The sequence below is a fragment of the Amblyraja radiata genome, chromosome 2 (genome assembly GCF_010909765.2).
Source record: "Amblyraja radiata isolate CabotCenter1 chromosome 2, sAmbRad1.1.pri, whole genome shotgun sequence".
In the NCBI taxonomy this organism is placed as follows: domain Eukaryota; kingdom Metazoa; phylum Chordata; class Chondrichthyes; order Rajiformes; family Rajidae; genus Amblyraja; species Amblyraja radiata.
The window spans coordinates 120,681,880-120,709,630 of record NC_045957.1 but is presented as its reverse complement, the minus strand read 5'-3'; the positions used below and the strand labels follow the sequence as shown (position 1 = coordinate 120,709,630).

General features: G+C 49.4%; 1 protein-coding gene across 1 annotated transcript in view; it reads right to left on the bottom strand.

Moving 5' to 3' along the window:
• Nucleotides 1-27,005, bottom strand: part of f13a1 (coagulation factor XIII A chain) — a 111,958-nt gene extending 84,953 nt beyond the window's left edge. Inside the window, exons 1-3 of the mRNA XM_033014592.1 lie at nt 26,916-27,005; nt 17,245-17,419; nt 486-674 (exon numbers count right to left, since the gene is read on the bottom strand). Of these exons, the coding sequence (XP_032870483.1) occupies nt 486-674; nt 17,245-17,404 (349 nt within the window). The 5' untranslated portion in view covers nt 17,405-17,419; nt 26,916-27,005. The remainder of the gene's footprint in view (nt 1-485; nt 675-17,244; nt 17,420-26,915) is intronic.
• Between the last annotated feature and the right edge of the window lie 746 nt (nt 27,006-27,751).

Here is a 27,751-nt window from a genome sequence, read left to right as displayed (position 1 = left end):
AACGCGGGCAAGTGGGACTAGTGTAGCTGGGACATGTTGGCCGGTGTGGGCAAGTTGTCCGAAGGGCCTGTTTCCACAGTGTCACCCTGTGATTCTATAGTGTTCTGGTTGCCCCCATTGCAGGAAGGATGTGGGGGCTTTGAAGAGGGTGCAGAGGAGATTTACCGGAATGATGTGTCTCTGTGTGTGTGTTGGTGTGTGTTGGTGTGTGTGTGTGTGTGTGTGTGTGTGTGTGTGTGTGTGTGTGTGTGTGTGTGTGTGTGTGTGTGTGTGTGTCTGTGTCTGTGTCTGTGTCTGTGTGTGTGTGTGTGTCTGTGTCTGTGTCTGTGTCTGTGTGTGTGTCTGTGTCTGTGTCTGTGTCTGTGTGTGTGTGTGTGTGTGTGTGTGTGTGTGTGTGTGTGTGTGTGTGTGTGTGTGTGTGTGTGTGTGTGTGTCTGTGTGTGTGTCTGTGTGTGTGTGTGTGTGTGTGTGTGTCAGGTTCTCACCGATGAACAGTTCGACCCACAGCTTGTCGGTTTGAGCTTTGTAGGGCCGGTTGATGGTGATGGTGATCTGGAAGGGTTGTCCACGTCTCACCACCAGGTTGTTGCAGTCATAGAACTGTGTGTGATGCTGCGTCTTGTTCACGTCGTCGGGCCTAGCGTGGACCTCCACGCCCCACACCTCCAGGAAGCCTGAAACCATAGCAACGTGCGCACACAGGTTACAGCAACTTGGCATCGGGGTCAGTATGGACATTGTGGGCCGAATGGCCTGTCCCTGTGCTGTACAGTTCAACATTATACAGTCATGACAATAGACAATATGTGCAGGAGTAGGCCATTCGGCCCTGCGAGCCAGCACCGCCATTCACTGTGATCATGGCTGATCATCCCCAATCAGTACCCCGTTCCTGCCTTCTCCCCATATCCCCTGACTCCGCTATCTTTAAGAGCCCTATCTAGCTCTCTCTTGAAAGCATCCAGAGAACCGGCCTCCACCGCCCTCTGAGGCAGAGAATTCCACAGACTCACAATTCGCTGTGTAAAAAAGTGTTTCCTCGTCTCCGTTCTAAATGGCCTACCCCTTATTCTTAAACTGTGGCCCCTGGTTCTGGTTCTGGCGATATAGGCAGCATAAAAGGAGGCCCTTCGGCCCATCCTGCCCACACCAACCAACATGTGGCATCTACTGAACCTACCCGATCTCCCAGTTGCCGGACACTTTAATTCTCCTACCCATTCCCACACTGACCTTTCTGTCCTGGGCCTCCTCCATTGTCAGAGTGAGGCTAAACGCAAATTGGAGGAACAGCATCTCATATTTCGCTTGGGCAGCTCACAGCCCAGTGGCATGAACATTGATTTCTCTAACTCCAAGTAACCGCGGCATTCCCTCTCTCTCCATCTCTCCCCCACACAAGTTGCACCAGCTTCTCGTTCTCACCCAACAAACAGGGTTCCTTTATCATCGTAACTTGTTTGCATATCTTTCGTTCATTGTTCTTTATCTCTCCACATCACCGTCTGTATCTCTCGTTTCCCTTGTCCCTAACCTGTCTGAAGAAGGGTCTCCACCCGAGACGTCACCCATTCCTTCTCTCCAGAGATTCTGCCTGTCGTTTCACAGAGTGCTGGAGTAACTCAGTGGCTGCGAGTCTCAGTCAGTGGTATCTCAGTCCGAAGAAGGGACGTGATGTGAAAGATTCTGTATGACTCTATGGCACAGATGTTGTACAGAAGCCATCACCCTTTGTGTATAAAAAAATGCCCCTCAGGTTCCTATTAAATCTTTCCTCCCTCACCTTAAACCTATGCCCTCTGGTCCTCGATTCCCCTACTCTGGGCAAGAGACTCTGTGCGTCTACCCGATCTATTCCTCTCATCATTTTATACACCTCTATAAGATCACCCCTCATCCTCCTGTGCTCCATGGAATAGAAGCCCAGCCTACTCAACCTCTCCCTATAGCTCACACCCCCTAGTCCTGGCAACATCCTCGTAAATCTCCTCTGCGCCCTTTCCAGCTTGACAACATCTTTCCTATAATATGGTGCCCAGAACTGAACACAATACTCTAAATATGGCCTCGCCAACGACTTATACAACTGCAACGTGACCTCTCCGAGTGCCAAACAGCACGGCACACAGACTTCTCACTTGCCTTTGTCTGTCATCCAGAGGGAACTTTGGCTCCAAGAAACCTGGATGTTTTTGCCAAATGCAACGATGCTTCAGAGCCACAAAAATCTCACATCACCCGAGTCTTTGAAGTTGGACATAACAACATGTGCTGGCTCTGGAGAGTCAGCACATGTTGTTTACAAGAGAGAACATGGAGAGTTTACAAGAATGATCCCAGGAATGAGTGGGTTAACATATGACATAGCTATATTTAAGAGGGAGTTAGATGTGGCCCTGGTGGCTAAGGGGATCAGAGGGTATGGAGAGAAGGCAGGTACGGGATACTGAGTTGGATGATCAGCCATGATCATATTGAATGGCGGTGCAGGCTCGAAGGGCCGAATGACCTACTCCTGCACCTAATTTCTATGTTTCTATGACGAGCGTTTGACGGCACTGGGCCTGTACTCGCTGGAGTTTAGAAGGATGAGGGGGGGGAACCTCAGTGAAACTTACAGAATAGTGAAAGGCCTGGATAGAGTGGATGTGGAGAGGATATTTCCACTAGTGGGAGAGTCTAGGACCAGAGGACACAGCCTCAGAATAAAAGGACGTTCCTTTAGGAAGGAGATGAGGAGGAATTTCTTTTAGTCAGAGGGTGGTGAATCTGTGGAATTCCTTGCCACAGACGGCTGTGGAGGCCAGGTCAGTGGATATTATTAAAGCAGAGATTGACAGCCTCTTGTATTCGAAGGAACTGCGGATGTTGGATTGTACCGAAGATACTGTAGACACAAAGTGCTGGAGTAACTCAGCAGGTCAGGCAGCATCTGTGGAGAACATGGATAGGTGACGTTTCACAGAGTGCTGGAGTAACTCAGCGGGTCAGGCAGCATCAGGAGTTACGCCAGCACTCTGTGCAGTGAGAACTGCTAGAAATCCGAGGGCTAATGACAAAAATGTTTATTAATTAATTAATTAAAATTAATTTTCGGTCAGCACTTAAATGATTTTTATCAAAGCCGAATTGTTTTTCCATTGATGGATTCCAGCAGGCGCGAATAACGCATCAACTTAAGATGAAACCTGATGGAAAAGATATTTTGAAAGAAAAGAATATTGATGTCAGTAAATGCTTTATCCAGGCAAAAATGCATCTTTCATGAGCAAGATGAAAGGATTCCAAAGTCCCATGCCAAATGCTTCTTTTTATTTGATTCGTACATCTGCATTTAGTTGCTTTATAAATTCAGAACAGCCTCCCAAGAGCATTCTGATCTTTGCATGCAAAAAAAACAAAACACTGCCATCTTTACAAATGTAAATGATCGGAGATTCAGAACCAGGGGCCGATGTTCCAGAACCCGGGGCCACAGTCTTAGAATAAAGGGGAGGCCATTTAAGACTGAGGCGAGAAAAAAAGTTTTCACCCAGAGAGTTGTGAATTTATGGAATTCCCTGCCATAGAGGGCAGTGGAGGCCAAGTCACTGGATGGATTTAAGAGAGAGTTAGATAGAGCTCCAGGGGCTGATGGAATCAAGGGATATGGGGAGAAGGCAGGCACGGGTTATTGATTGGGGACGATCAGCCATGATCACAATGAATGGCGGAACTGGCTCGAAGGGCCGAATGGCCTCCTCCTGCACTTATTTTCTATGTTTCTATGTTTCTATGGTTTGGGCCTGGTCTCTACCCGTAACGTCGCCTATTTCCTTCGCTCCACAGATGCTGCCTCACCCGCTGAGTTTCGCCAGCATTTTTGTCTACCGAAGATTTGGGCCTGTGCTGATAAGTGATAGGAGCAGAATTAGGCCATTCGGCCCATCATGTCTACTCCGCCATTCAATCATAGAAACATAGAAAATAGGTGCAGAAGTAGGCCATTCGGCCCTTCGATCCTGCACCGCCATTCAATATGATTGTGGCTGATCATCCAACTCAGTATCCTGTACCTGCATTCTCTCCATACCCCCTGATCCCTTTAGCCACAAGGGCCACATCTAACTCCCTCGAAAATATAGCCAATGAACTGGCCTCAACTACCTTCTGTGGCAGAGAATTCCACAGATTCACCACTTTCTGTGTGAAAAAATCATGGCTGATCTCTCTCTGCCTCCTAACACCATTCTCCTGCCTTCCCTCCGTAACCCCTGATGCCCGTAGTAATGAAGAATCTGTCAATCTCCACCTTAAAAATATCCATTGACTTGGCCTCCACAGCCGTCTGTGGCAATTAATTCCGCAGATTCACAGAAGTAAATTCTTCCTCATCTCCTTCCTAAAGGTACGTCCTTTCATTCCGAGGCTGTGCCCTCTAGTCCTAGACTCTCCCACCAGTGGAAACATCCTCTCCACATCCACTCTACCCAGGCCTTTCACTATTCGGCAAGTTTCAAGTAGGTCCCCCCCCCCCCTCCCACACAATAGATGTGGATCTATTGTGCCATAGAAAGCATTTTATCGGGATGCATCACAGCACGGTTTGGGAACAGCTCCATCCAAGACCCGCACAAAATTGCAGCAAATTGTGGACGCAGCCCAGACCATCGCACAAACCAACCTCCCTTCCATTGACTCCATCTCCCATCGGGCAAAAGGTACAGAAGTGTGGAAACGCACACCTCCAGATTCAGGGACAGTTTCTTCCCAGCTGTTATCAGGCAACTGAACCGTCCTATCACCAACCTGCGGCACGGTGACACAGCGGTAGAGTTGCTGCCTTACAGCACTTACGGCACCAGAGACATGGGTTCAATCCTGGCTACGGGTGCCGTCTGCATGGAGTTTGAACGTTCTCCCTTGCGTGGTCTTTCTCCGAGAACTTTGGTTCCAAAGATGTACAGGTTTGTAGGTTAATTGGCTTGGTATAAATGTAAAAATTGTCCGTAGTGTGTGTAGGATAGTGTTGATGTGCGGGGATTACTGGTTAGTGTGGACTCGGTGGGCCGAAGGGCCTGCTTCATCACCGTATCTTTAAAAACCAAAACAAAAACTAGAGAGTGGTTCTGAACTCCCGCCCACCTCATTGGAGACCTGTGACTATATTTAATCGGAATTCAATATTATGGAGAATCTTATGGGCCTGTCCCACTTAGGCGACACACGCACGCACACAAACATTCACGCACGCACACACACACACGCACACACACACACGCACACACACACACGCACACACACACACGCACACACACACACGCACACACACACACGCACGCACATACACACACACACTTCACCCACCACACCGCACACACACACACACACACCACACACACGCACGCACATACACACACCACACTCACACCCCACTCACCCACACACACCACACAACACACGCACCTACCACACCACACACTCACTCACACGCACACACACACACACACACGCGCACACACACACGCACACACACACACGCACACACACACAAATACACACGCACACACACAAATACACGCGCACACACACAGACACACGCACACACACACATACACATACACACGCACAAACACACACACACACACAATCACACACACTCACGCACATGGGGGGTAGAAGGGGGGAGGAGGAGTGGAGACAACTTTTAAGACGCCAGAGATACGCGGCTGTGAAGCTCGGCGGATATTTAACATTACCGGTCGGTTATCCTTGGTTCTGAAAACTACTGCTTACCTTTTTTTTCCCCATTGAGCCAATGAAATTCACCGGTCAGCACCGGCTACAATTTACGAGAACCTCCGCGAACCTTCGACCACCTGGCAACCTACAAGGACCTCCTGGTGACCCAGTTATGGCTCGAAAATTCTCGCTACTCTCCATGGCAGCTTCATTCTAGTCGCCGGTAATGTTTCAACACGTTGAAAAATTCTCGGCGATTATAATGAGGCTGCGACTAGTTCCCAGAATGCGGGAACTCCTCATGAAGGCAACTCCCCGGTAACCACCCGCGAACATGACAATAGATAATAGGTGCAGGAGTAGGCCATTCGGCCCTTCGAGCCTGCACCACCATTCAATGTGATCATAGTTGATCATCCCCAATCAGTACCCCGTTCCTCCCTTCTCCCCATATCCCCTGACTCCGCTATCTTTAAGAGCCCTATCAAGCTCTCTCTTGAAAGTATCCACAGAACCGGCCTCCACCGCCCTCTGAGGCAGAGAATTCCACAGACTCACCACTCTCTGTGTGAAAAAGTGTTTCATATCTGTTCTAAATGACTTACCCCTTATTCTTAAACTGTGGCCCCTGGTTCTGGACTCCCGCAACATCGGGAACATGTTTCCTGCCTCTAGCCTGTCCAAACCCTTAATAATCTTATTATGTTTCAATAAGATATCCTCTCATCCTTCTAAATTCCAGAGTATACAAGCCCAGCCGCTCCATTCTCTCAGCATATGACAGTCCCGCCATCCCGGGAATTAACCTGGTGAACCTACGCTGCACTACCTCAATAGCAAGAATGTCCTTCCTCAAATTAGGGGACCAAAACTGCACACAATACTCCAGGTGTGGTCTCACTGGGGCTCTGTACAGCTGCAGAAGGACCTCTTTGCTCCTATACCCAACCATGTGGCGACTGCATAGTCTTCTGCAGTCGCCTAAAAAGTTGCCTAAGTGGGACAGGCCCATTGGAGTGATATAGCGTGGAAACAAGCCCTTCGGGCCAACTTGCCCACACCGACCAACATGTCCCCGCAACACTAGGCCCACATGCCCGCGTTAGGCCCATATCCCTCTTAACATGTCTTATCTATGTGCCCATTTAATAGCTTCTTAAACTTTGCACTAATTGGGAAGTTAATTTTTTAATTTAGTTTAGTTTCCAGATACAGTGTGGAAACAGGCCCTTCAGCCCACCAAGTCCACGCCGACCAGCGATCCCCACACACTTGCCTTGAACTAAATGTTATATTTACCTGTGCATGGAACTTGATTTGATTGTAATCGTGTCTAGTCTACTCTATGAATAGATAACACACAGACAAAAACTTTTCACTGCACTCAACTAAACTACATCTCACCCATTCTCTCTCTTGTAAAGAATTCCCTCCCCCCACCCCCCCCCCCCCTCCCCCCCATAGTTCCCAGCGAGGAACCGCCACTTCACCCACTGTCTGAGCTCAAAGCTCAAAGGAAGGCGTTCCGGTGAGTCTCGAGTCAAGAACGTTTCATTGTCATCTGTGCAATGAGGGGTTAGTTTGGTCCAGGAAAACTGCATGGTTTCTTATAGTATACCAGTGATCACCCGGTGCACTAGCACTTATCCCACACACACTAGGGACAATTTACAATTTACAGAAGCCAATTACCCTACAAACCCGCACGTCTTTGGAGCGTGAGAGGAAACCGGAGCGCCCGGAGAAAACCCTCGCAGGCCACGGGGAGAAACATGCAAACTCCGTACAGGCAGCACCCGTAGTCAGAATGGAACCCGCGGTCTCTTAGATAATAGACAATAGACAATAGGTGCAGGAGTAGGCCATTCGACCCTTTGAGCCAGCACCGCCATTCAATGTGATCATGGCTGATCATCCCCTATCAGTACCCCGTTCCTGCGAGTCCAGAACCAGGGGCCACAGTCTTAGAATAAAGGGGAGGCCATTTAAGACTGAGGTGAGAAAAAAACTTTTTCACCCAGAGAGTTGTGAATTTGTGGAATTCCCTGCCACAGAGGGCAGTGGAGGCCAAGTCACTGGGTGGATTTAAGAGAGAGTTAGATAGAGCCCTAGGGGCTGGTGGAATCAAGGGATATGGGGAGAAGGCAGGCACGGGTTGTTGATTGGGGACGATCAGCCATCATCGCAATGCATGGCGATGCTGGCTCGAAGGGCCGAATGGCCTCCTCCTGCACCTATTTTCTATGTTTCTATGTTTCTATGCCTTAAATATATCCACTGACTTGGCCAAGAATTCCACAGATTCACCACCCAGAGTCATTAAGTCATACAGCGTGGAAACAGGCCCTTCGGCCCAACTTGCCCACACCGACCAACTATGCCCCATCTATACTAGTCCATTGACCTGGACAGATTCACCACCCTCTGACAAAGAGAATTCTCCTCATCTCCTTCCTAAAAGAAGATCCTTTAATTCTGTGGCTGTGACCTCTGGTCCTAGACTCTCCCACCAGTGGAAACATCCTCCCCACGTCCACTCTATCCCTGCATCTAGCATGTACCAGCCGGCTAATCAGCCCTCTCTCACGACAGCCCAGACGGTGATGTGTCTGTGTTCTGCCTCAGGGCAAAGCCTGGCCCTAGACGTGGCTCACTGTGGAGACATCCGGCGTCTGAGATCACCCTGTACACTAGCATCATCCTAATAAGTAATATTACTAGGGTTGGAGTTGGGTATGTATCCTACACACACTAGGGACAATTTACACTTATACCAAAGCCAATTCACCTACAAACCTGCAAGTTTTTGGAGTGTGAGAGGAAACCAGAGCACCCGGAGAAAACCCACGCAGGTCACGGGGGGGAAAGGACAAAACTCCGTACACACACTGCCGCACCGGGAGCGCCTTTACCACCTCAGGCAGCTGAGGAAATTCAGTCTCTCTGAGGATCCTTCAGTGCTTCTACTCTGGGGCTGTAGAAAGCATCTTGTCCGGCAACATCTCGATCTGGTTCGGCAACAGCTCTGCCCAGGACAGGAAGGCTCTGCAGAGAGTAGTGCGTTCGGCCGAACGCACTATGGGAACTACACTCACCCCCCCTGCAGGACCTATACACCAGGAGGTGCAGATCCAGAGCCAGCAACATTATGGGGGACCCCTACCATCCCAGCAACGGACTGTTCCAGCTGCAACGGTCAGGCAAACGCCTCCGCTGTCACGCTGCGAAAACAGAGAGGATGAGACGGAGTTTCTTCCCACAGGCCGTCAGGACTGTAAACTCCGATCTCACCAGGGACTCATTTACTGCTGTGACCTGTCTTTTTTTTCTAACATGTAAATACTCGTCCCGCTCTGTTCTATTCTGGTCTGTTGTTTTTTGCACAGTCCACAGGCATGGCCACTTTCATTTCACTGCACATCTTGTATGTGTATGTGAGAAATAAAGTTGTCTTGACTTGACTTGAGACAGCACCCGTGGTCAGGATCGAACCTGGGTCTCTGGCGCTGAGAGGCAGCAACTCTACCGTGCCGGCCTACTTGATATTCTTACTTGCGGCAGCACAACAGACCCAACTGAACCCACTACTCATAGGTAACTACCATCTACCTCATTGGAGACCTTCGGACTATCTTTAATCGGACTTTACCTTGCACTAAACGTTATTCCCTTTATCCTGTATCTGTACACTGTTGACGACTCGATTGTAATCATGTATAGTCTTTGCGCTGACTGGTTAGGTGGCAACAAAAAAGCTTTTCACTGTACCTCGATACATGTGACAATAAACAAAACTAACAAAACATACAACAAATAAATTATTCACCCGAATATTATTAATAAAAAGCCCTAGGTCCTTAAAGCAAACAAAGAGAGTGCATAATTTAAATGTAGAAACAAGGAACTGCAGTAGCTGGTTCACAAAAAAAGACACAGAGTGCTGGAGTAACTCAGTGGGTCAGGCAGCATCTGTGGAGAACATGGATAGGCGACGTTTCACAGAGTGCTGGAGTTACTCAGCGGGTCAGGCAGCATCTGTGGAGAACATGGATAGGTGACATTTCACAGAGTGTTGGAGTAACTCAGCAGGTCAGGTCAGAATTGCTGCCTTACAGCCCCAGAGACCAGGTTCGATCCCGACTACGGGTGCTGTCTGTACGGACTTTGTACGTTCTCCCCGTGACCTGCGTGGGTTTTCTCCGGGTGCTCCGGTTTCCTCCCACACTCCAAAGACTTGCAGGTCTGTCGGTTACTTGGCTTTAGTAGAACATGTGAAATATCCCTAGTGTGTGTGGGATGGCGTTAGTGTACGAGGGTGATCGCTGGTCGGCGCGGAACCCGGCGGGCCGATGGGCCAGTTTCCGTGGTGTATTCTCTCAACCAATCTAAACTAAAACCTGAATTCTGAAGAAGAGTTTCGACCCGAAACGTTGCCTATTCCCTTCGCTCCATAGATGCTGCCTCACCCGCTGAGTTTCTCCAACATTTTTGTCTACCCTAAACTAAAACCCATCGCTGGGTGTGAGGTTAAATGTGGGTCGAGCCGGGACAGAGGAACAGAATTCCACCCATTATGGACATCTGTGGCCCAGCTGCATTTTTACAACCACCCTCCTCTGATTTGGAAATGAAAACAGATGTCTTTTTAAATTGGTTGAATTTAAGTCCTTCCGCTGTTGCTGTAGTCGTTTCGGGAATGTGACCCTTGGACCAAGAACCTCCTATGGCAGCAGTTACTGGCCCCGTACAGACCAGCAAAGGGCCTGTCCCAATTACGCGTTATTTTTCGGCGACTTGCCGGATACCCGCCATGGTCGCAGCTGGTGGCCGAAAATTTTCAACATGTTAAAAATCCAGCGGCGCCCAGAAAAAGGTACGTCTCTTTGGGTGTCGACATGTCTCGGGGTGACGACGGTATGGTTGTGAGTAGCCGCCCAAAAGAGTCGTGCCTTTTTCTGGGCGCCGCTGGATTTTCAACATTTTGAACATTTACGGCGGTACCTACTGCGACTCTTGACGGGTGCCGGCAAATCGGCGGGAAAAAGGCACGCAAGTGGGACAGGCCCCATTAACACAACTAACTGTTTTAGAAGGAACTGCAGATGCTGGAAGATCGAAGGTACACAAAAAAGCTGGAGAAACTCAGCGGGTGCAGCAGCAGCATCTATGGAGCGAAGGAAATAGGCGACGTTTCGGGCCGAAACCCTTCTTCAGACCGATCGGTGGTGGGGGGGCGGGGAGAAGAAAGGAAAAAGGAGGAGGAGCCCGAAGGCTGGGGGATGGGAGGAGACAGCAGGAGGGCTGAGGAAGGCGAGGAGATAGCAAGGGCTAACAAAATTGGGAGAATTCAATGTTCATGCCCGCAGGATGCAGAGTCCCCAGGCGGAATATGAGGTGCTGTTCCTCCAATTTCTGGTGTTGCTCGCTCTGGCCATGGAGGAGACCCAGGACAGAGAGGTCGGATTCGGAATGGGAGGGGGAGTTGAAGTTCAACACTTCAACTCCTTTTTCCTTTCTTCTCCCCCCCCCCCCCCCCCCCCCCCCCCCAACACAACTAACTGTTTGTTTCAAGCGATACAGCTCGGAAACAGGCACTTCGGACCACCAGTGATCGCCCGTTCACACTAGTTCTACACTATCCCACTCTCTCATCCACTCCCCGCACACACTAGGAACAATTTTCAGAGGGTCGATTAGCCTACAAACCCCTGCACGTCTTCGGGACGTGGGAGGAAACCGGAGCATCCGGAGGAAACCCACGCGGTCACGGGAAGAACGTACAAACTCCACACTGACAGTTTCTTCCCAGCAGTTATCAGGCAACTGAACCATCCTACCAGAACCGGAGAGCAGTCCTGAACTACTATCTACCTCATAGGAGACCCTCGGACTATCCTTGATTGAATTTTATTGGACATTATCTTGCACGAAACGTTATTCACGCTGTTCCCTTTATCCTGTATCTGTACACTGTGGACGGCTCGATTGTAATCATGTATATTCTTTGACTGGATAGCACGCAACAAAAGCTTTTCACGGTACCTCGATACACGTGACTATAATAAACTAAGCTAGACATGGCGGCACGGTGGCGTAGCGGTAGAGTTGATGCCTTACTGCGCTGGCCGCGCCGGAGACCCGGGTTCGATCCCGACTACGGGTGCTTGTCTGTAGGAAGTTTGTACGTTCTCCCCGAGACCTGCCTGGGTTTTCTCCGAGATCTTCGGTTTCCTCCCACACTCCAAAGACGTGCAGGTTTGTAGGTTAATCGGCTTGGTGTATGTGTAAAAAACTGTCCCCAGTGTGTGCAGTATGGTGTCAATGTGCGGGGATCATTTTCAGCGGGCCAAAAAGGCCCCGTTTCCACGCTGTATCCCTAAGTACCCGAAGTTGGAATCGAACTGGGATCTCTGGCGCTGTGAGGCAGCGGCTCTACCCACTGCACCACTGTGCCATCCAGGGTATCAGCATGCCTTATTCACAGATGACTACAAAACACTGGTGGAAAGCTGGGTAGCTCCTGTTGTACAGATTCGGGGGAGAAAAACTCAAATGATGCCGGACACATAATAATAATAATGGATGGGATTTATATAGCGCCTTTCTAATACTCAAGGCGCTTTACATCGCATTATTCATTCACTCCTCAGTCACACTCGGTGGTGGTAAGCTACGCCTGTAGCCACAGCTGCCCTGGGGCAGACTGACGGAAGCGTGGCTGCCAATCTGCGCCTACGGCCCCTCCGACCACCACCAATCACTCACACACATTCACACATATTCACACACAGGCAAAGGTGGGTGAAGTGTCTTGCCCAAGGACACAACGACAGTATGCACTCCAAGCGGGATCCGAACCGGCTACCTTCCAGTTGCCAGCCGAACACTTAGCCCATTGTGCCATCTGTCGTCCCAAAATGTGTGCACAGTGAATCGCTGCAGGTCGAGGGAAGACCCGATGGAAGGCCATAACATTACGAGTGGCATTGATAGGGTAGACAGTCAGAACCTTTTACCCCAGGGTGGAAATATCCACCACTAGAGGGCGCAGCTTTAAGGTGAGAGGGGCAAAGTTTAAAGGAGATGTGCGGGGCAGGTTTTTTTTACACAGAGGATGGTGGGTGGAGGCTCAGGACAGAGAGGTCGGATTCGGAATGGGAGGGGGAGTTGAAGTGCTGAGCCACCGGGAGATCAGGTTGGTTAATGCGGACCGAGCGGAGGCGTTGGGCGAAACGATCGCCAAGCCTGCGCATGGTCTCACTGATGTAGATCAGCTGACACCTAGAGCAGCGGATGCAATAGATGAGGTTGGAGGAGGTGCAGGTGAACCTCTGCCGCAGCTGGAACGACTGCTTGGCTTCATTCCGATTTTTTCCTGAAGTATTCATTGAACTTCTCTTGGCGAAACCAGCAGTTTGATGGATTATAATTTTGCAAAGAAATTGATTTTAGGTCGAGATGTCGTCCGGATACTTAACATTTCTGAATGACCCTCTCACACGCTGTGTTAATAGCAAGAGCTACGATTGCAATCTGAAACCTGCCCCTCCAACCTGCAGTTTTCTTAAATCTATCAAACTGTCGCAAGCTTAATCAATCAACCTCCTTGTGCAATGGCATTTCATAAAGTCAGCGTCTTCCCAATCTGCCACTCATCAATATTCATCAATACCAATATTCATCACCATAATAGACTCACTCCCATGTCATAGAAAAACGCTCAAAAAACACAGATGGATAGTGATGCTTCACAGAGTGCTGGAGTAACTCAGCGGGTCAGGCAGCATCTGTGGAGAACATGGATAGGTGACGTTTCACAGAGTGCTGGAGTAACTCAGCGGGTCAGGCAGCATCTGTGGAGAACATGGATAGGTGACGTTTCACAGAGTGCTGGAGTAACTCAGCGGGTCAGGCAGCATCTGTGGAGAACATGGATAGGTGACGTTTCACAGAGTGCTGGAGTAACTCAGCGGGTCAGGCAGCATCTGTGGAGAACATGGTCGGGACCCGTCTTCAGACAGTCTCCAGAGTCTGAGGAAGGGTCTCGACCCAAAACATCACCCATCCTTTTCCTCCACAGATGCTGCCTGACCCGCTGAGTTACCCCAGCATTTTGTGTTTATCTTTGGTATAAACCAGCATTTGCAGTTTACTAATTATTTACCTGTCTGAAGAAGGGTCCCGACCAGAAACGCCACCTCGCAGGTTCTCCAAATCTCCTCTGATTCATGTCCCTCCATTCCCTGCATATCCATGTGCCGATCCAAAAGCCCCTTAAACACCACTATCGTATCTGCCTCCACCACCACCCCTGGCAGCGCGTTCCAGGCACCCACCACCCTCTGTGTAAAAAAAACCTGCCCCGCACATCTCCTTTAAACTTTGCCCCTCTCACCTTAAAGCTGCACCCTCTAGTGGTGGACATTTCCACTCTGGGGGAAAAGGTTCTGACTGTCTACCCTATCTACGCCTCTCATAACGTTCTACACTTCTATCGGGTCTCCCCTCAACCTCTGACATTCCAGAGAAAACAATCCCAAGTCTGTCCAACCTCTCCCTGTGGCTGAAACCCTCTAATCCAGGCATCATTGAAATTTACCGATTAGTAATAATAATAATAATATGCCCCACATGCTTCCTGTAATGGGGGCGACCAGAACTGCACGCAATACTCCAGATGCGGAAATCCTTTTCACCTGTGAGAAAACACTTTTTCTCACAGAGAGTGGTGAGTCTGTGGAATTCTCTGCCTCAGAGGGCGGTGGAGGAAGGTTCTCTGGATGCTTTCATGAGAGAGCTAGATAGGGCTCTTAAAGATAGCGGAGTCAGGGGATATGGGGAGAAGGCAGGAACGGGGTACTGATTGGGGATGATCAGCCATGATCACATTGAATGGCGGTAGACCTGCATGGGAAGGTAGACGCTCCCGCCCCCACGAGTCTCGGGCAGATGGGGCTCGTCAGCCTAGGAAGGCAGTCCATCTAGGAGAGGGGAAACTCTGATTTAAAACCTCCACTGCCTTGTGGCCATATCCAGTCATGGAAAAGGCTACAAGAGTAAACCTCAAGAAGTCGGAGCCCCTAAGGCAGTTCGTCGTTGTCTACAACCTCGCTCTGGCAGCTCCTGCGACGGCGCTGGTGCCAAACTGTAACGGCCCTGCTGTTCCTTTGGATCGATCAGCGACGTGGAGAGGGGGGGCGTGCTGCATGGGCAACAGCCTGTCCTCCATATGACATCGCCCAGGCTTGCATCCGACCACACATCACCCATGGTCAGTCAATGACCAAGGGAGGCCCACTACTTTGCTGGCTCGAAGGGCTGAATGGCCTCCTCCTGCTACTATTTTCTATGTTGTGTTATGTTTCTATGCTTCCTGATCAAATGTCATGGAATTTTAGCCCTTGTTATAAATGCCCCAACCTATGGAGCCAAGCGTACCGCACGCCTTGTGCCCCATTCTCTCTACATTTGTTGCCACTTTCAGGGAGTTATGGACCCCAACATCCCTCTGTAAGGTCATAAGGACATGTGATAGGAGCAGAATTGTGCCATTCGGCCCATCAAGTCTACTCCGCCATTCAATCACGGCTGATCTATCTCTCCCTCCCTCCCAACCTCATTCTCCTGCCTTCTCCCCATAACCCTTGACACCCGTACTAATCAAGAATCTATCTATCGGGTCTGAAGAAGGGTTTCGACCCGAAACCTTGCCTATTTCCTTCACTCCATAGATGCTGCCTCACCCTCCAGCATTTTTGTCTACCTTCAATTTTCCAGCACCTGCAGTTCCTTCTTAAACAAGAATCTATCTATCTGTGCCTTAAAAAATATCCACTGACTTGGCCTCCGCAGCCGTCTGTGGCAGAGAATTCCACAGATTCACCACCCCCTGACTGAAGAAATTCCTCCTCATCTCCTTCCTAATAGAATGTCCGTTAATTCTGAGGCTGTGACCTCTAGTCCTAGACTCTCCCACTAGTGGAAACATCCTCTCCACATCCACCCTATCCGGGCCTTTCACTATTCTGTAAGTTTCAATGAGGTCCCTTCCCCCTCATCCTTCTAAACTCCAGCGAGTACAGGCCCAGTGCCGTCAAACGCTCATCATACATTAACCCACTTGGGATCATTCTTGTACATCAATACTGTTAAAGATCTAGCCATTAGGTGTATACTTCCCCCTTACATTTAACGCTCACTTGCTTGCCTATATCTGTACACTGTAGACGGCCTGATTGTAATCAAGTGTTGTCTTTCCGCTGACTGGTTAGCACGCAACAAAAAGCTTTTCACTGTACCTTGGTACACGTGACAATAATCTAAATCTAATCAAGACTAAACTGACCTCCGCTCAGTCCGCCTTAACCGACCTGATCTCCGGGTTGCCCAGCTCTTCAACTCCCCCTCCCATTCCCAATCTGACCTTTCTGTCCTGGGCCCCCTCCATTGTCAGAGTGAGGCCCAAGGAACAGCACCTCATATATCCCTTGGGTAGTTTACACCCCAGCGGTATGAACATTGACTTCTCCAACTTCAAGTAACCCTGGCAAGCCCTCTCTCTTCATCCCTCCCCCACCCTCATTCTCCAACTAGTTTCACTGTCCGCCTGATTAAATATTACAATAGACAATAGACAATAGGTGCAGGAGTAGGCCATTCGGCCCTTTGAGCCAGCACCGCCATTCAATGTGATCATGGCTGATCATCCCCAATGAGTGCCCCGTTCCTGCCTTCTCCCCATATCCCCTTCTCCCCAGAGCCCTATCTAGCTCTCTCTTGAAAGCATCCAGTGAACCGGCCTCCACCACCCTCTGAGGCAGAGAATTCCACAGACTCACAACTCTCTGTGAGAAAAAGTGTTTCCTCGTCTCCGTTCTAAACGGCTTGCTACTTATTCTTAAACTGTGGCCCCTGGTTCTGGACTCCCCCAACATCAGGAACATGTTTCCTGCCTCTAGCGTGTCCAAACCCTTAACAATCTTATTTATTTAAATAAGATACCCTCTCATCCTTCTAAACTCCAGAGTATACAAACCCAGCCGCTCCATTCTCTCAGCATATGACAGTCCCGCCATCCTGGGAATTAACTTTGTAAACCTACGCTGCACTCCCTCAATAGCAAGAATGTCCTTCCTCAAATTAGGAGACCGAAACTGCACACAATACTCCAGGTGTGGTCTCACTAGGGCCCTGTACAACTGCAGAAGGACCTCTTTGCTCCTATACTCGACTCCTCTTGTTATAAAGGCCATCATGCCATTCGCTTTCTTCACTGCCTGCTGTACCTGCATGCTTACTTTCATTGACTGATGTACAAGGACCCCCAGATCCCATTGTAATGGAGAGAAGGCAGGTACAGGATACTGAGTTGGATGATCAGCCATGATCATATTGAATGGTGGTGCAGGCTCGAAGGGCCGAATAGCCTACTCCTGCACCTATTTTCTATGTTTCTATGTTTCTATTAAAGGCAACTAAGCTCCAGCGATAGCTGTAACGTTGATGACAATCGGCAGTAACTACCTTGCAGGCTGGGAGGTGATCTGGGCGTCAGGCCAAAGTACTGGAAGTCTGGGACGGGATTCTCCTCATCGTTGTTGTTGTTGGAGGGGGTGGCGCTCCGACCCACGTGAGACACCACGGGCCTGCTCCTGGGGGCGTTGTCCCCGCCTACGTCCGACATCTCCTCGCTGCAAACCTGCCGGGACACAAAGTGAACGCCGTCAAAGATCACGGCAAAATAGCACGCCCTGGGGGGGGGGCCACTCGGAGGTTGGGTGGTCACCTAGAGACCCCTAGTCCACTAACTGTCAAACAGCGTAAACCAGCTTAAACCAGCGTAAATAGCGTAAACCAGGGTAAACCAGTGTAAACCGGCGTAAACTAGCGTAAACCAGGGTAAACTAGCGTAAACTAGCGTAAATCAGGGTAAATCTTCAATCTACATATAGATTGGGTGAATCAAATTGGCAGGGGTGCTGAGGAAGAGGATTTCTCGGAATGTATGCGTGATAGTTATTTAAATCAACATGTAGAGGAACCAACGAGAGAGCAGGCTATTTTAGACTGGGTATTGAGTAATGAGGAAGGGTTAGTTAGCAGTCTTGTTGTACGTGCCCCCTTGGGCAAGAGTGACCATAATATGGTTGAGTTCTTCATTAGGATGGAGAGTGACATTGTTAATTCAGAAACAATGGTTCTGAACTTAAAGAAAGGTAACTTTGAGGGTATGAGACGTGAATTGGCCAAGATTGACTGGCAATTAATTCTAAAAGGGTTGACGGTGGATATGCAATGGAAGACATTTAAAGACTGCATGGATGAACTACAAAAATTGTTCATCCCAGTTTGGAAAAATAATAAATCAGGGAAGGTAGTGCATCCGTGGATAACAAGGGAAATCAGGGATAGTATCAAAGCGAAGGATGATGCGTACAAATTAGCCAGAAAAAGCAGCATACCAGAGGACTGGGGGAAATTCAGAGACCAGCAGAGGAGGACAAAGGGCTTAATTAGGAAAGGAAAAATCGATTATGAAAGAAAACTGGCAGGGAACATAAAAACTGACTGCAAAAGTTTTTATAGATATGTGAAAAGAAAGAGATTAGTTAAAACAAATGTAGGTCCCTTGCAGTCAGAAACAGGTGAGTTGATCATGGGGAACAAGGATATGGCGGACCAATTGAATAACTACTTTGGTTCCGTCTTCACTAAGGAAGACATAAATAATCTGCCGGAAATAGCAAGGGACCGCGGGTCAAAGGAGTTGGAGGAATTGAGTGAAATCCAGGTTAGTCGGGAAGTGGTGTTGGGTAAATTGAATGAATTAAAGGCCGATAAATCCCCAGGGCCAGATAGGCTGCATCCCAGAGTACTTAAGGAAGTAGCTCCAGAAATAGTGGATGCATTAGTAATAATCTTTCAAAACTCTTTAGATTCTGGAGTAGTTCCTGAGGATTGGCGGGTAGCAAACGTAACCCCACTTTTTAAGAAGGGAGGGAGAGAGAAAACGGGGAATTACAGACCAGTTAGTCTAACATCGGTAGTGGGGAAACTGCTAGAGTCAGTTATTAAAGATGGGATAGCAGCACATTTGGAAAGTGGTGAAATCATTGGACAAAGTCAGCATGGATTTACGAAAGGTAAATCATGTCTAACGAATCTTATAGAATTTTTCGAGGATGTAACTAGTAGCGTGGATAGGGGAGAACCAGTGGATGTGGTGTATCTAGACATCCAGAAGGCTTTTGACAAGGTCCCACATAAGAGATTAGTATACAAACTTAAAGCACACGGCATTGGGGGTTCAGTATTGATGTGGATAGAGAACTGGCTGGCAAACAGGAAACAAAGAGTAGGAGTAAATGAGTCCTTTTCACAATGGCAGGCAGTGACTAGTGGGGTACCGCAAGGCTCAGTGCTGGGACCCCAGCTATTTACAATATATATTAATGATCTGGATGAGGGAATTGAAGGCAATATCTCCAAGTTTGCGGATGACACTAAGCTGGGGGGCAGTGTTAGCTGTGAGGAGGATGCTAGGAGACTGCAAGGTGACTTGGATAGGCTGGGTGAGTGGGCAAATGTTTGGCAGATGCAGTATAATGTGGATAAATGTGAGGTTATCCATTTTGGTGGCAAAAACAGGAAAGCAGACTATTATCTAAATGGTGGCCGATTAGGAAAAGGGGAGATGCAGCGAGACCTGGGTGTCATGGTACACCAGTCATTGAAAGTGGGCATGCAGGTGCAGCAGGCAGTGAAGAAAGCGAATGGTATGTTAGCTTTCATAGCAAAAGGATTTGAGTATAGGAGCAGGGAGGTTCTACTGCAGTTGTACAGGGTCTTGGTGAGACCACACCTGGAGTATTGCGTACAGTTTTGGTCTCCAAATCTGAGGAAGGACATTATTGCCATAGAGGGAGTGCAGAGAAGGTTCACCAGACTGATTCCTGGGATGTCAGGACTGTCTTATGAAGAAAGACTGGATAGACTTGGTTTATACTCTCTAGAATTTAGGAGATTGAGAGGGGATCTTATAGAAACTTACAAAATTCTTAAGGGGTTTGACAGGCTAGATGCAGGAAGATTGTTCCCGATGTTGGGGAAGTCCAGGACAAGGGGTCACAGCTTAAGGATAAGGGGGAAATCCTTTAAAACCGAGATGAGAAAAACTTTTTTCACACAGAGAGTGGTGAATCTCTGGAACTCTCTGCCACAGAGGGTAGTTGAGGCCAGTTCATTGGCTATATTTAAGAGGGAGTTAGATGTGGCCCTTGTGGCTAAGGGGATCAGAGGGTATGGAGAGAAGGCAGGTACGTGATACTGAGTTGGATGAACAGCCATGATCATATTGAATGGCGGTGCAGGCTCGAAGGGCCGAATGGCCTACTCCTGCACCTAATTTCTATGGTTCTATCTATGTTTCTATGTAAACCAGTGTAAACCGACGTAAACTAGCATAAACCAGGGTAAACCAGTGTAAACCAGCGTAAACTAGCGTAAACCAGGGTAAACCAGTGTAAACTAGCATAAACCAGGGTAAACCAGTGTAAACCAGCATAAACCAGGGTAAACCAGGGTAAACCAGCGTAAACCAGGGTAAACTAGTGTAAACCAGGGTAAACCGGCATAAACTGGCTTAACTAGGGTAAACCAGCGTAAACCAGCATAAAACTGTGTCTGCACTTCCTCTCCACACACCTCGTCCGCTCCACTGCGAAATCTTGTCAAGATATGTAATTTAAAGTTCTTCTCTCTCTGACGAGAGTCCAGCAAAAGCTGTGTGGCAGTGTGAACTGTGAGGAGGATGCTATGAGAATGCAGGGTGACTTGGACAGGTTGGGGGAGTGGGCAGATGCATGGCAGATGAAGTTTAATGCGGATAAATGTGAGGTTATCCACTTTGGTATAAAAAACAGGAAAGCAGATTATTATCTAAACGGTGTCAAGTTGGGAAAAGGGGAAGTACAACGGGATCTGAGGGTCCTTGTTCATCAGTCAATGAGAGTAGGCATGCAAGTACAGCAGGCAGTAAATAAAGCGAATGGCATGTTGGCCTTCATAACAAGAGGAGTTGAGTATAGGAGCAAAGAGGTCCTTCTGCAGTTGGCGGTGCTGGCTCAAAGGGCACCTCTCTCCAGAGATGTTGCCTGACCGGCTGAGTTACTCCAGCACTTTGTGTCTATCTTTGGAGCATTGCCGTTCAGTTTTCTGTCGGCCAGCTAAAGGAAGGATGTCGTCGAGCTGGAAAGGGTGCATCAACGATTTACGAGGATGTTGCCAGGACTCGAGGGCCTGAGCTACAGGGAGAGGTTGCAGGGGCAGGCTGGGACTTTATTCCATGGAGCACAGGAGGATGAGGGGGTGATCTTATAGAGGTGTGCAAAATCATGAGAGGAATAGATATGGTAATGTACAGAGTCTTTTATACGGAATAGGTGCACCAAGTGGGTTTAAGGTGAGGTGGGGGAAGGGGGGGCGCGGGAAAGATGTAACAGGATCCTGACAATAGACAATAGGTGCAGGAGTAGGCCATTCAGCCCTTCGAGCCAGCACCGCCATTCAATGTGATCATGGCTGATCATCCACAATCAGTACCCCGTTCCTGCCTTCTCCCCATATCCCTCGACTCCGCTATTTTTAAGAGCCCTTTCTAGCTCTCTCATGAAAGCATCCAGAGAATCGGCCTCCACCGCCCTCTGAGGTGGAGAATTCCACAGACTCACAACTCTGTGTGTGAAAAAGTGTTTCCTCATCTCCGTTCTAAAAGGCTTACCCCTTATTCTTAAACTGTGTGTGGTCCCTGGTTCTGGACTCCCCCAACATCGGGAACATGTTTCCTGCCTCTTGCGTGTCCTAAACCCTTAACAATCTTCTATATTTCAATAAGATCCCCTCTCGTCCTTCTAAACTCCAGAGTGCACAAGCCCAGCCGCTCCATTCTCATATCCTGAGGGGCAACTCGTTCACACAGAGGGTGGTGGGTGTATGGAACGAGCTGCCGGAGGAGGTCGTTGAGGCAGCTACCACAACAACATTGAATAGGTATTTGTACAGGTACATGTATAGGACAGGTTGAGAGGACGTGGGCCAAATGCAGGCAGGTGGGACTAGTGTAGTTGGGGCATGTTGGTTGGTCGGCATGGGTGAGCTGGGCCGAAGGGCCTGTTTCCATTTGGTGAAAACATTTGACATCATCTCCCTCCAACGAGTTACTTTCAACCTGTGTCCCTCTGGTTTGACAAGGAAAGATCATTCCTTAATTATTAATCCAACCTCATCTATTGCATCCGCTGCTCTAGGTGTCAGCTGATCAACATCGGTGAGACTGAGCCTAGGCTTGGCGATCGTTTTGCCCAACACCTCTGCTCGGTCCTCATTACCCAACCTGATCTCCCGGTGGCTCAGCACTTCAACTCCCCCTCCCATTCCCAATCTGGCCTTTCTGTCCTGGGCCTCCTCCATGGCCAGAGTGAGGACCACTGGAAACTGGAGGAGCAGCAACTCATATTCCGCTTGGGCAGTCTGCACCCTAGCGGCATAAACATTGACTTCTCCCACTTCCGATAGCCCTTGCTGTCTCCTTCCCTTCTCAGCTCTCCTTCAGTCCTCCTCTTCCTTTCTTCTTCCCCCCCCCCAACTCCACCGCACCCTACATCAGTCTGAAGAAGGGTTTCGGCCCGAAACATCGCCTATTTCCTTCGCTCCATAAATGCTGCCTCACCCGCTGAGTTTCTCCAGCATTTTAGTCCACCTTAATTATTCTATCTGAGTTCATTTGAATGTGGGAGAGTACAGCACAGGAACAGGCCCTTTGGCCCACAATGTCCATGCTGAACATGATGCCTAGACCAACCCTTATCCACCTGTACACAGTGCATGTCCCTCCAGTCCCTACCTTTCCAAAAGCCTCTTAAATAGTTTTAAACATCTGTTATTTTTCACCTCCGTCGCTGTTTAGAAAGAAAACATCAAAAGTAAAATAGTTTCTGATGCGTGCGTGCGTGCGTGCGAGCGTGGCCAATAGTTCCCAGTGCCCGAAACATTCTCGTAAATTCCTCAACAGCCTCGGCAATGCTTCCTGTAAATGTGGTGGCCAGATCCGTGCTCTGTGTTCAAGCTGTGGTCTAATCAACATCATAAGCAGAATGAGACTCAAAGCATAGAAGACAGAACAGTCCAGTGCCTCGGCAACGCCAGCAGCATCATCAAGGACCAGTCGCACCCCTGGCCACTCCCTCTTCTCCCCCCCTCTCCCATCGGGCAAGAGGTACAGAAGTGTGAAAACGCACACCTCCAGATTCAGAGACAGTTTCTTCCCAGCTGTTATCAGGCAACTGAACCATCCTACCACAACCAGAGAGCAGCCCTGAACTACTATCTACCTCATTGGTGACCCTCGGACTATCCTTGATCGGACTTTACTGGCTTTATCTTGCACTAAACGTTATTCCCTTTATCATGTATCTGTACACTGTGGACGGCTCGATTGTAATCATGTATTGTCTTTCCGCTGACTGGTTAGCGCGCAACAGAAGGCTTTTCACTGTACCTCGGAACACGTGGCAATAAACTGTGAATCTGTGGAATTCTCTGCCTCAGAGGGCGGTGGAGGCCGGTTCTCTGGATGCTTTCAAGAGAGAGCTAGATAGGGCTCTTAAAGGCAGCGGAGTCAGGGGATATGGGGAGAAGGCAGGAACTGATTGGGGATGATTAGCCATGATCACATTGAATGGCGGTGCTGGCTCGAAGGCCGATTGGCCTACTCCTGCACCTATTGTCTATAAACTGAAAGCAAAGAAAATTGCAAGGAATTGTGCCTCTCATCTTAAAGCTATGTCCTTGAGTATTTGATGATTCCACCCTGGGAAAAGGTTCTGACTGTCTACCCTATCTACGCCCTTCATCATTTTATCCAAAAGGCAATAGGTGCAGGAGTAGGCCATTCGGCCCTTCGAGCCAGCACCACCATTCAATGTGACCATGCCTGATCATCCCCAATCAGTACCCCGTTCCTGCCTTCTCCCCATATCCCCTGACTCCGCTATCTTTAAGAGCCCTATCTAGCTCTCTCTTGAAATTATCCATAGAACCTGCCTCCACCGCCCTCTGAGCCAGAGAATTCCACAGACTCACAACTCTCTGTGTGAAAAAGTGTTTCCTCATCTCCGTTCTAAATAGCTTACCCCTTTATTCTTAAACTGTGTGGCCCCTGGTTCTGGACTCCCCCCAACATCGGGAACATGTTTCCTGCCTCTAGCGTGTCCAAACCCTTAATAATCTTGTACGTTTCAATTAGAAACCCTCTCATCCTTCTGAACTCCAGAGTGTACAAGCCCAGCCGCTCCATTCTCTCAGCATATGACAGTCCCGCCATCCCGGGAATCAACCTTATAAACCTACACTGCACTCCCTCAATAGCAAGAATGTCCTTCCTCAAATTAGGGGACCAAAACTGCACTCTATCAGGTCTCCCCTCAAACTCCAGCTCCTTCACCTATTGTCTATTAAGTAGGTATATTCAGTTTAGATAGTACTTTGGCGTTCTTGGTCGAACGTTCAACCTGGTGTTATAGCAAGTATTTTGTGTTTTAATTGTAATTTAGAAACATAGAAAATAGGTGCAGGGGTAGGCCATTCGGCCCTTTGAGCCAGGAATAGGCCATTCGGCCCTTTGAGCCATTCAATATGATTATGGCTGATCATCCAGAATCAGTACCCCGTTCCTGCTTTCTCCCCATATCCCTTGATTCCGTTAGCCCTAAGAGCTAAATCTAACTCTCTCTTGAAAACATCCAGTGTATTGGCCTCCACTGCCTGCTGTGGCGGAGAACTCCACAGATTCACAACTCTCTGGGTGAAAAGGATTTTCCTCAACTCAGTCCTAAATGGCCGACCCCTTATTCTTAAACTGTGTGTGACCCCTGTCTCTGGACTCGCCCAACATCGGGAACATGTTTCCTGAATCTAGCCTGTCTAATCCTTTCCGAATTTTATAGGTTTCTATAAGATCTCCTCTCATCCTTCTAAATTCCAGTGAATACAAGCCAAGTCGGCCCATTCTTTCAGCATATGACAGTCCCGCCATCCCGGGAATTAACCTTGTAAACCTACGCTGGACTCCCTCAATAGCAAGAATGTCCTTCCTCAAATTAGGGGAGCAAAACTGCACTCTATCAGGTCTCCCCTCAATCTCCAACACTTTTATCCTCCAGATAAAATCACTCCATGGTCACTTGCTCTGTGAATCAACAAAACAGACTCAAGGGCAGAGGGAATATTCTTTGAAATACTGCAGCCGTTCTGAGCCAAAATTCTGACTCAAGTTTCAGCCCTCAAGGCAAACGGCAGCGAGGAGCCAGGTGTGATGAACTGCAGACACTGGAGATGTGGAGGGGGGGAACTGCAGATGCCGGCTTACACCAAACAAAGACACAGAGCGCTGGAGTAACTCAAGCGGGTCAGGCAGCATCTGTGGAGAACATGGATAGGTGACATTTCGGGTCAAGACCCTTCTTCAGACTGAGAGTCGAGGGAGAGGGAAACGAGAGATATAGATGGAGATGTAGAACAAATCAATGAAAGAGATGTTAAAAAAAAGTGGATGATCAAGGAGACAGGCCATTGTTAGCTGTGGGCTGGATGAAAACCAGTTACAGACAATGAGACTCAACAAGACAACATAGAAACTAGTACTACTAGGGTGGGGGACGGACACAGGGAGAGGGGGAGCATAGAAACATAGACATAGAAACATAGAAAATAGGTGCAGGAGTAGGCCATTCGGCCCTTTGAGCCTGCACCGCCATTCAATATGATCATGGCTGATCATCCAACTCAGGAGCAAAGCCCACGCACTAGAAGGAACTGCAGATGCTGGTTTACACCGAAGATAGACACAGAGTGCTGGAGTAACTCAGCGGGACAGGCAGCATCTCTGGGGAGAAGGGATGGGTGACGTTTCAGGGTTGAGACCCTTCTTCAGACTCCAGAGCTGGAGATGCCGGAATCTCGAGCAAAGATACAAAGTGCTGGAGGAACTCAGCGGGTCAGTCTGAAGAAGGATCCCGACCTGAAAGCTGGACTGTCCATTCCCTCCACAGATGCTGCCTGACCCGCTGAGATACTCCAGCACTCTGTGAAACGTCACCTATCTATGTTCTCCACAGATGCTGCCTGACCCGCTGAGATACTCCAGCACTCTGTGAAACGTCACCTATCTATGTTCTCCACAGATGCTGCCTGACCCGCTGAGATACTCCAGCACTCTGTGAAACGTCACCTATCTATGTTCTCCACAGATGCTGCCTGACCCGCTGAGTTACTCCAGCATGTTGTGTCTCGCTCCAACCCCCAGCGTCTGCAATCTCTAATCTCTCCAATTTAACAGCACAATCCAATTTTTGCACAGAGTAGCTTTTCCTTTGAAAGTTTAAAAACGTTGTCAACGTTTGAAACACAGACGCGACAGTTTTTAAACTTTCGAAGGAAGAGTAACTCTCGGGAAAGTGGGGGTCTCCTTTCACACACATAGGGTGAGAGAGACATGCAGAGAGAGAAAGAGACAGAGAGGAAGAGAGTGGGGGAGAGGGGAGAGAGAGGGAGAGAGAGGGGGTGGGGAGAGAGGGGGTGGGGAGAGAGGGAGAGAGAGGGGGGAGAGAGAGGGGGGAGAGAGGGGGAGAGAGGGGGAGAGAGAGGGGGGGAGAGAGGGGGGAGAGAGGGGGAGAGAGGGGGGAGAGAGATGTGGGAGAGAGAGGGAGGAGAGAGAGGGGGAGCGAGAGGGGGGAGAGAGAGGGGAGAGAGAGAGAGAGGGGTGAGAGAGGGGAGAGAGAGGGGGGGAGAAGGGGGGGAGAGAGAGGGCGGAGAGAGGGGGGAGAGAGAGGGAGAGAGGAGAGAGGGAGGGAGAGAGGGAGAGAGGGGGGAGAGAGGAGGGGAGAGAGGGGGGGGAGAGAGAGGGAGGTGAGAGTGGGAGAGAGAGAGGGGGGGGAGAGGGGGGGGAGAGGGGGGAGAGAGGGGGGAGAGAGGGGGAGAGAAGGGGAGAGAGAGGGGGGGGGAGAATGGGTGAGAGAGAGGGGAGAGAGGAGGAGAGAGGGGGGAGAGGAGGGAGAGAGAGGGGGGAGAGAGGGAGAGAGGGAGAGAGGGAGAGAGGGAGAGGGAGAGAGGGGCCACACAGCGCTGGCGGCGACACTGACCTGTAGCCCGGGACTGGACGCTGCAGGAACGGTCCTGAGTGGGAGAGGCTGGATGTGAATTCATCTCCCCGCCCTCTCTTTATACATCGCCCATAGACCAGCCCCCTCTCTCCCTCTCTCCCCCCGCCTCTCCACACTCGCCCCTTGGCCGCTCGCCAGACACAGACAACTGCAGATGCCCCCATCCCGTCTTCAGCAAAGACACAGAGTGCTGGAGTAACTCAGCGGGACAGGCAGCATCTGTGCAGAAAAGGAACGGGTTGAACAGGTTTCGGGTCGAGACCCTTCTTCAGAGCGAGAGATGCAGGAATCTGCAGATGCAAGCCAAGAGACAAAGTGCTGGAGGAACTCAGCGGGTCAAAAAAGGTCCCGACTTGAAACCTGGACTGTCCATGTTCTCCACAGATGCTGCCTGACCCGCTGAGTTACTCCAGCACTCTGAGTCTAGCTTTGGTGAAACCTACCTACACAAAGTAACTGGAACTGCAGTTCATAGGTTTGGGAATCCCACATTGTAGCGCACCAGTTCCAGAGACAAAGTCCAATGTCCACAATGGGGGTAGAGGTGAATCAGACAGTACCCTCGCTTATGGAAGGACCGCTCAGAAGCCTGATAACAGAGCTGTTCTTTGTAGATTGACGCAAAATGCTGGAGTAACTCAGCGGGACAGGCAGCATCTCTGGAGGGAAGGAATGGGTGACATTTCTGAAGAGGGTCTCGACCCGATGCATCACCCGTTCCTTCTCTCCAGAGATGCTGCCTGTCCCGCTGAGTTACTCCAGCTTTTTATATCTACCTTCGATTGAAACCAACACCGGCAGTTCATTCCTACACA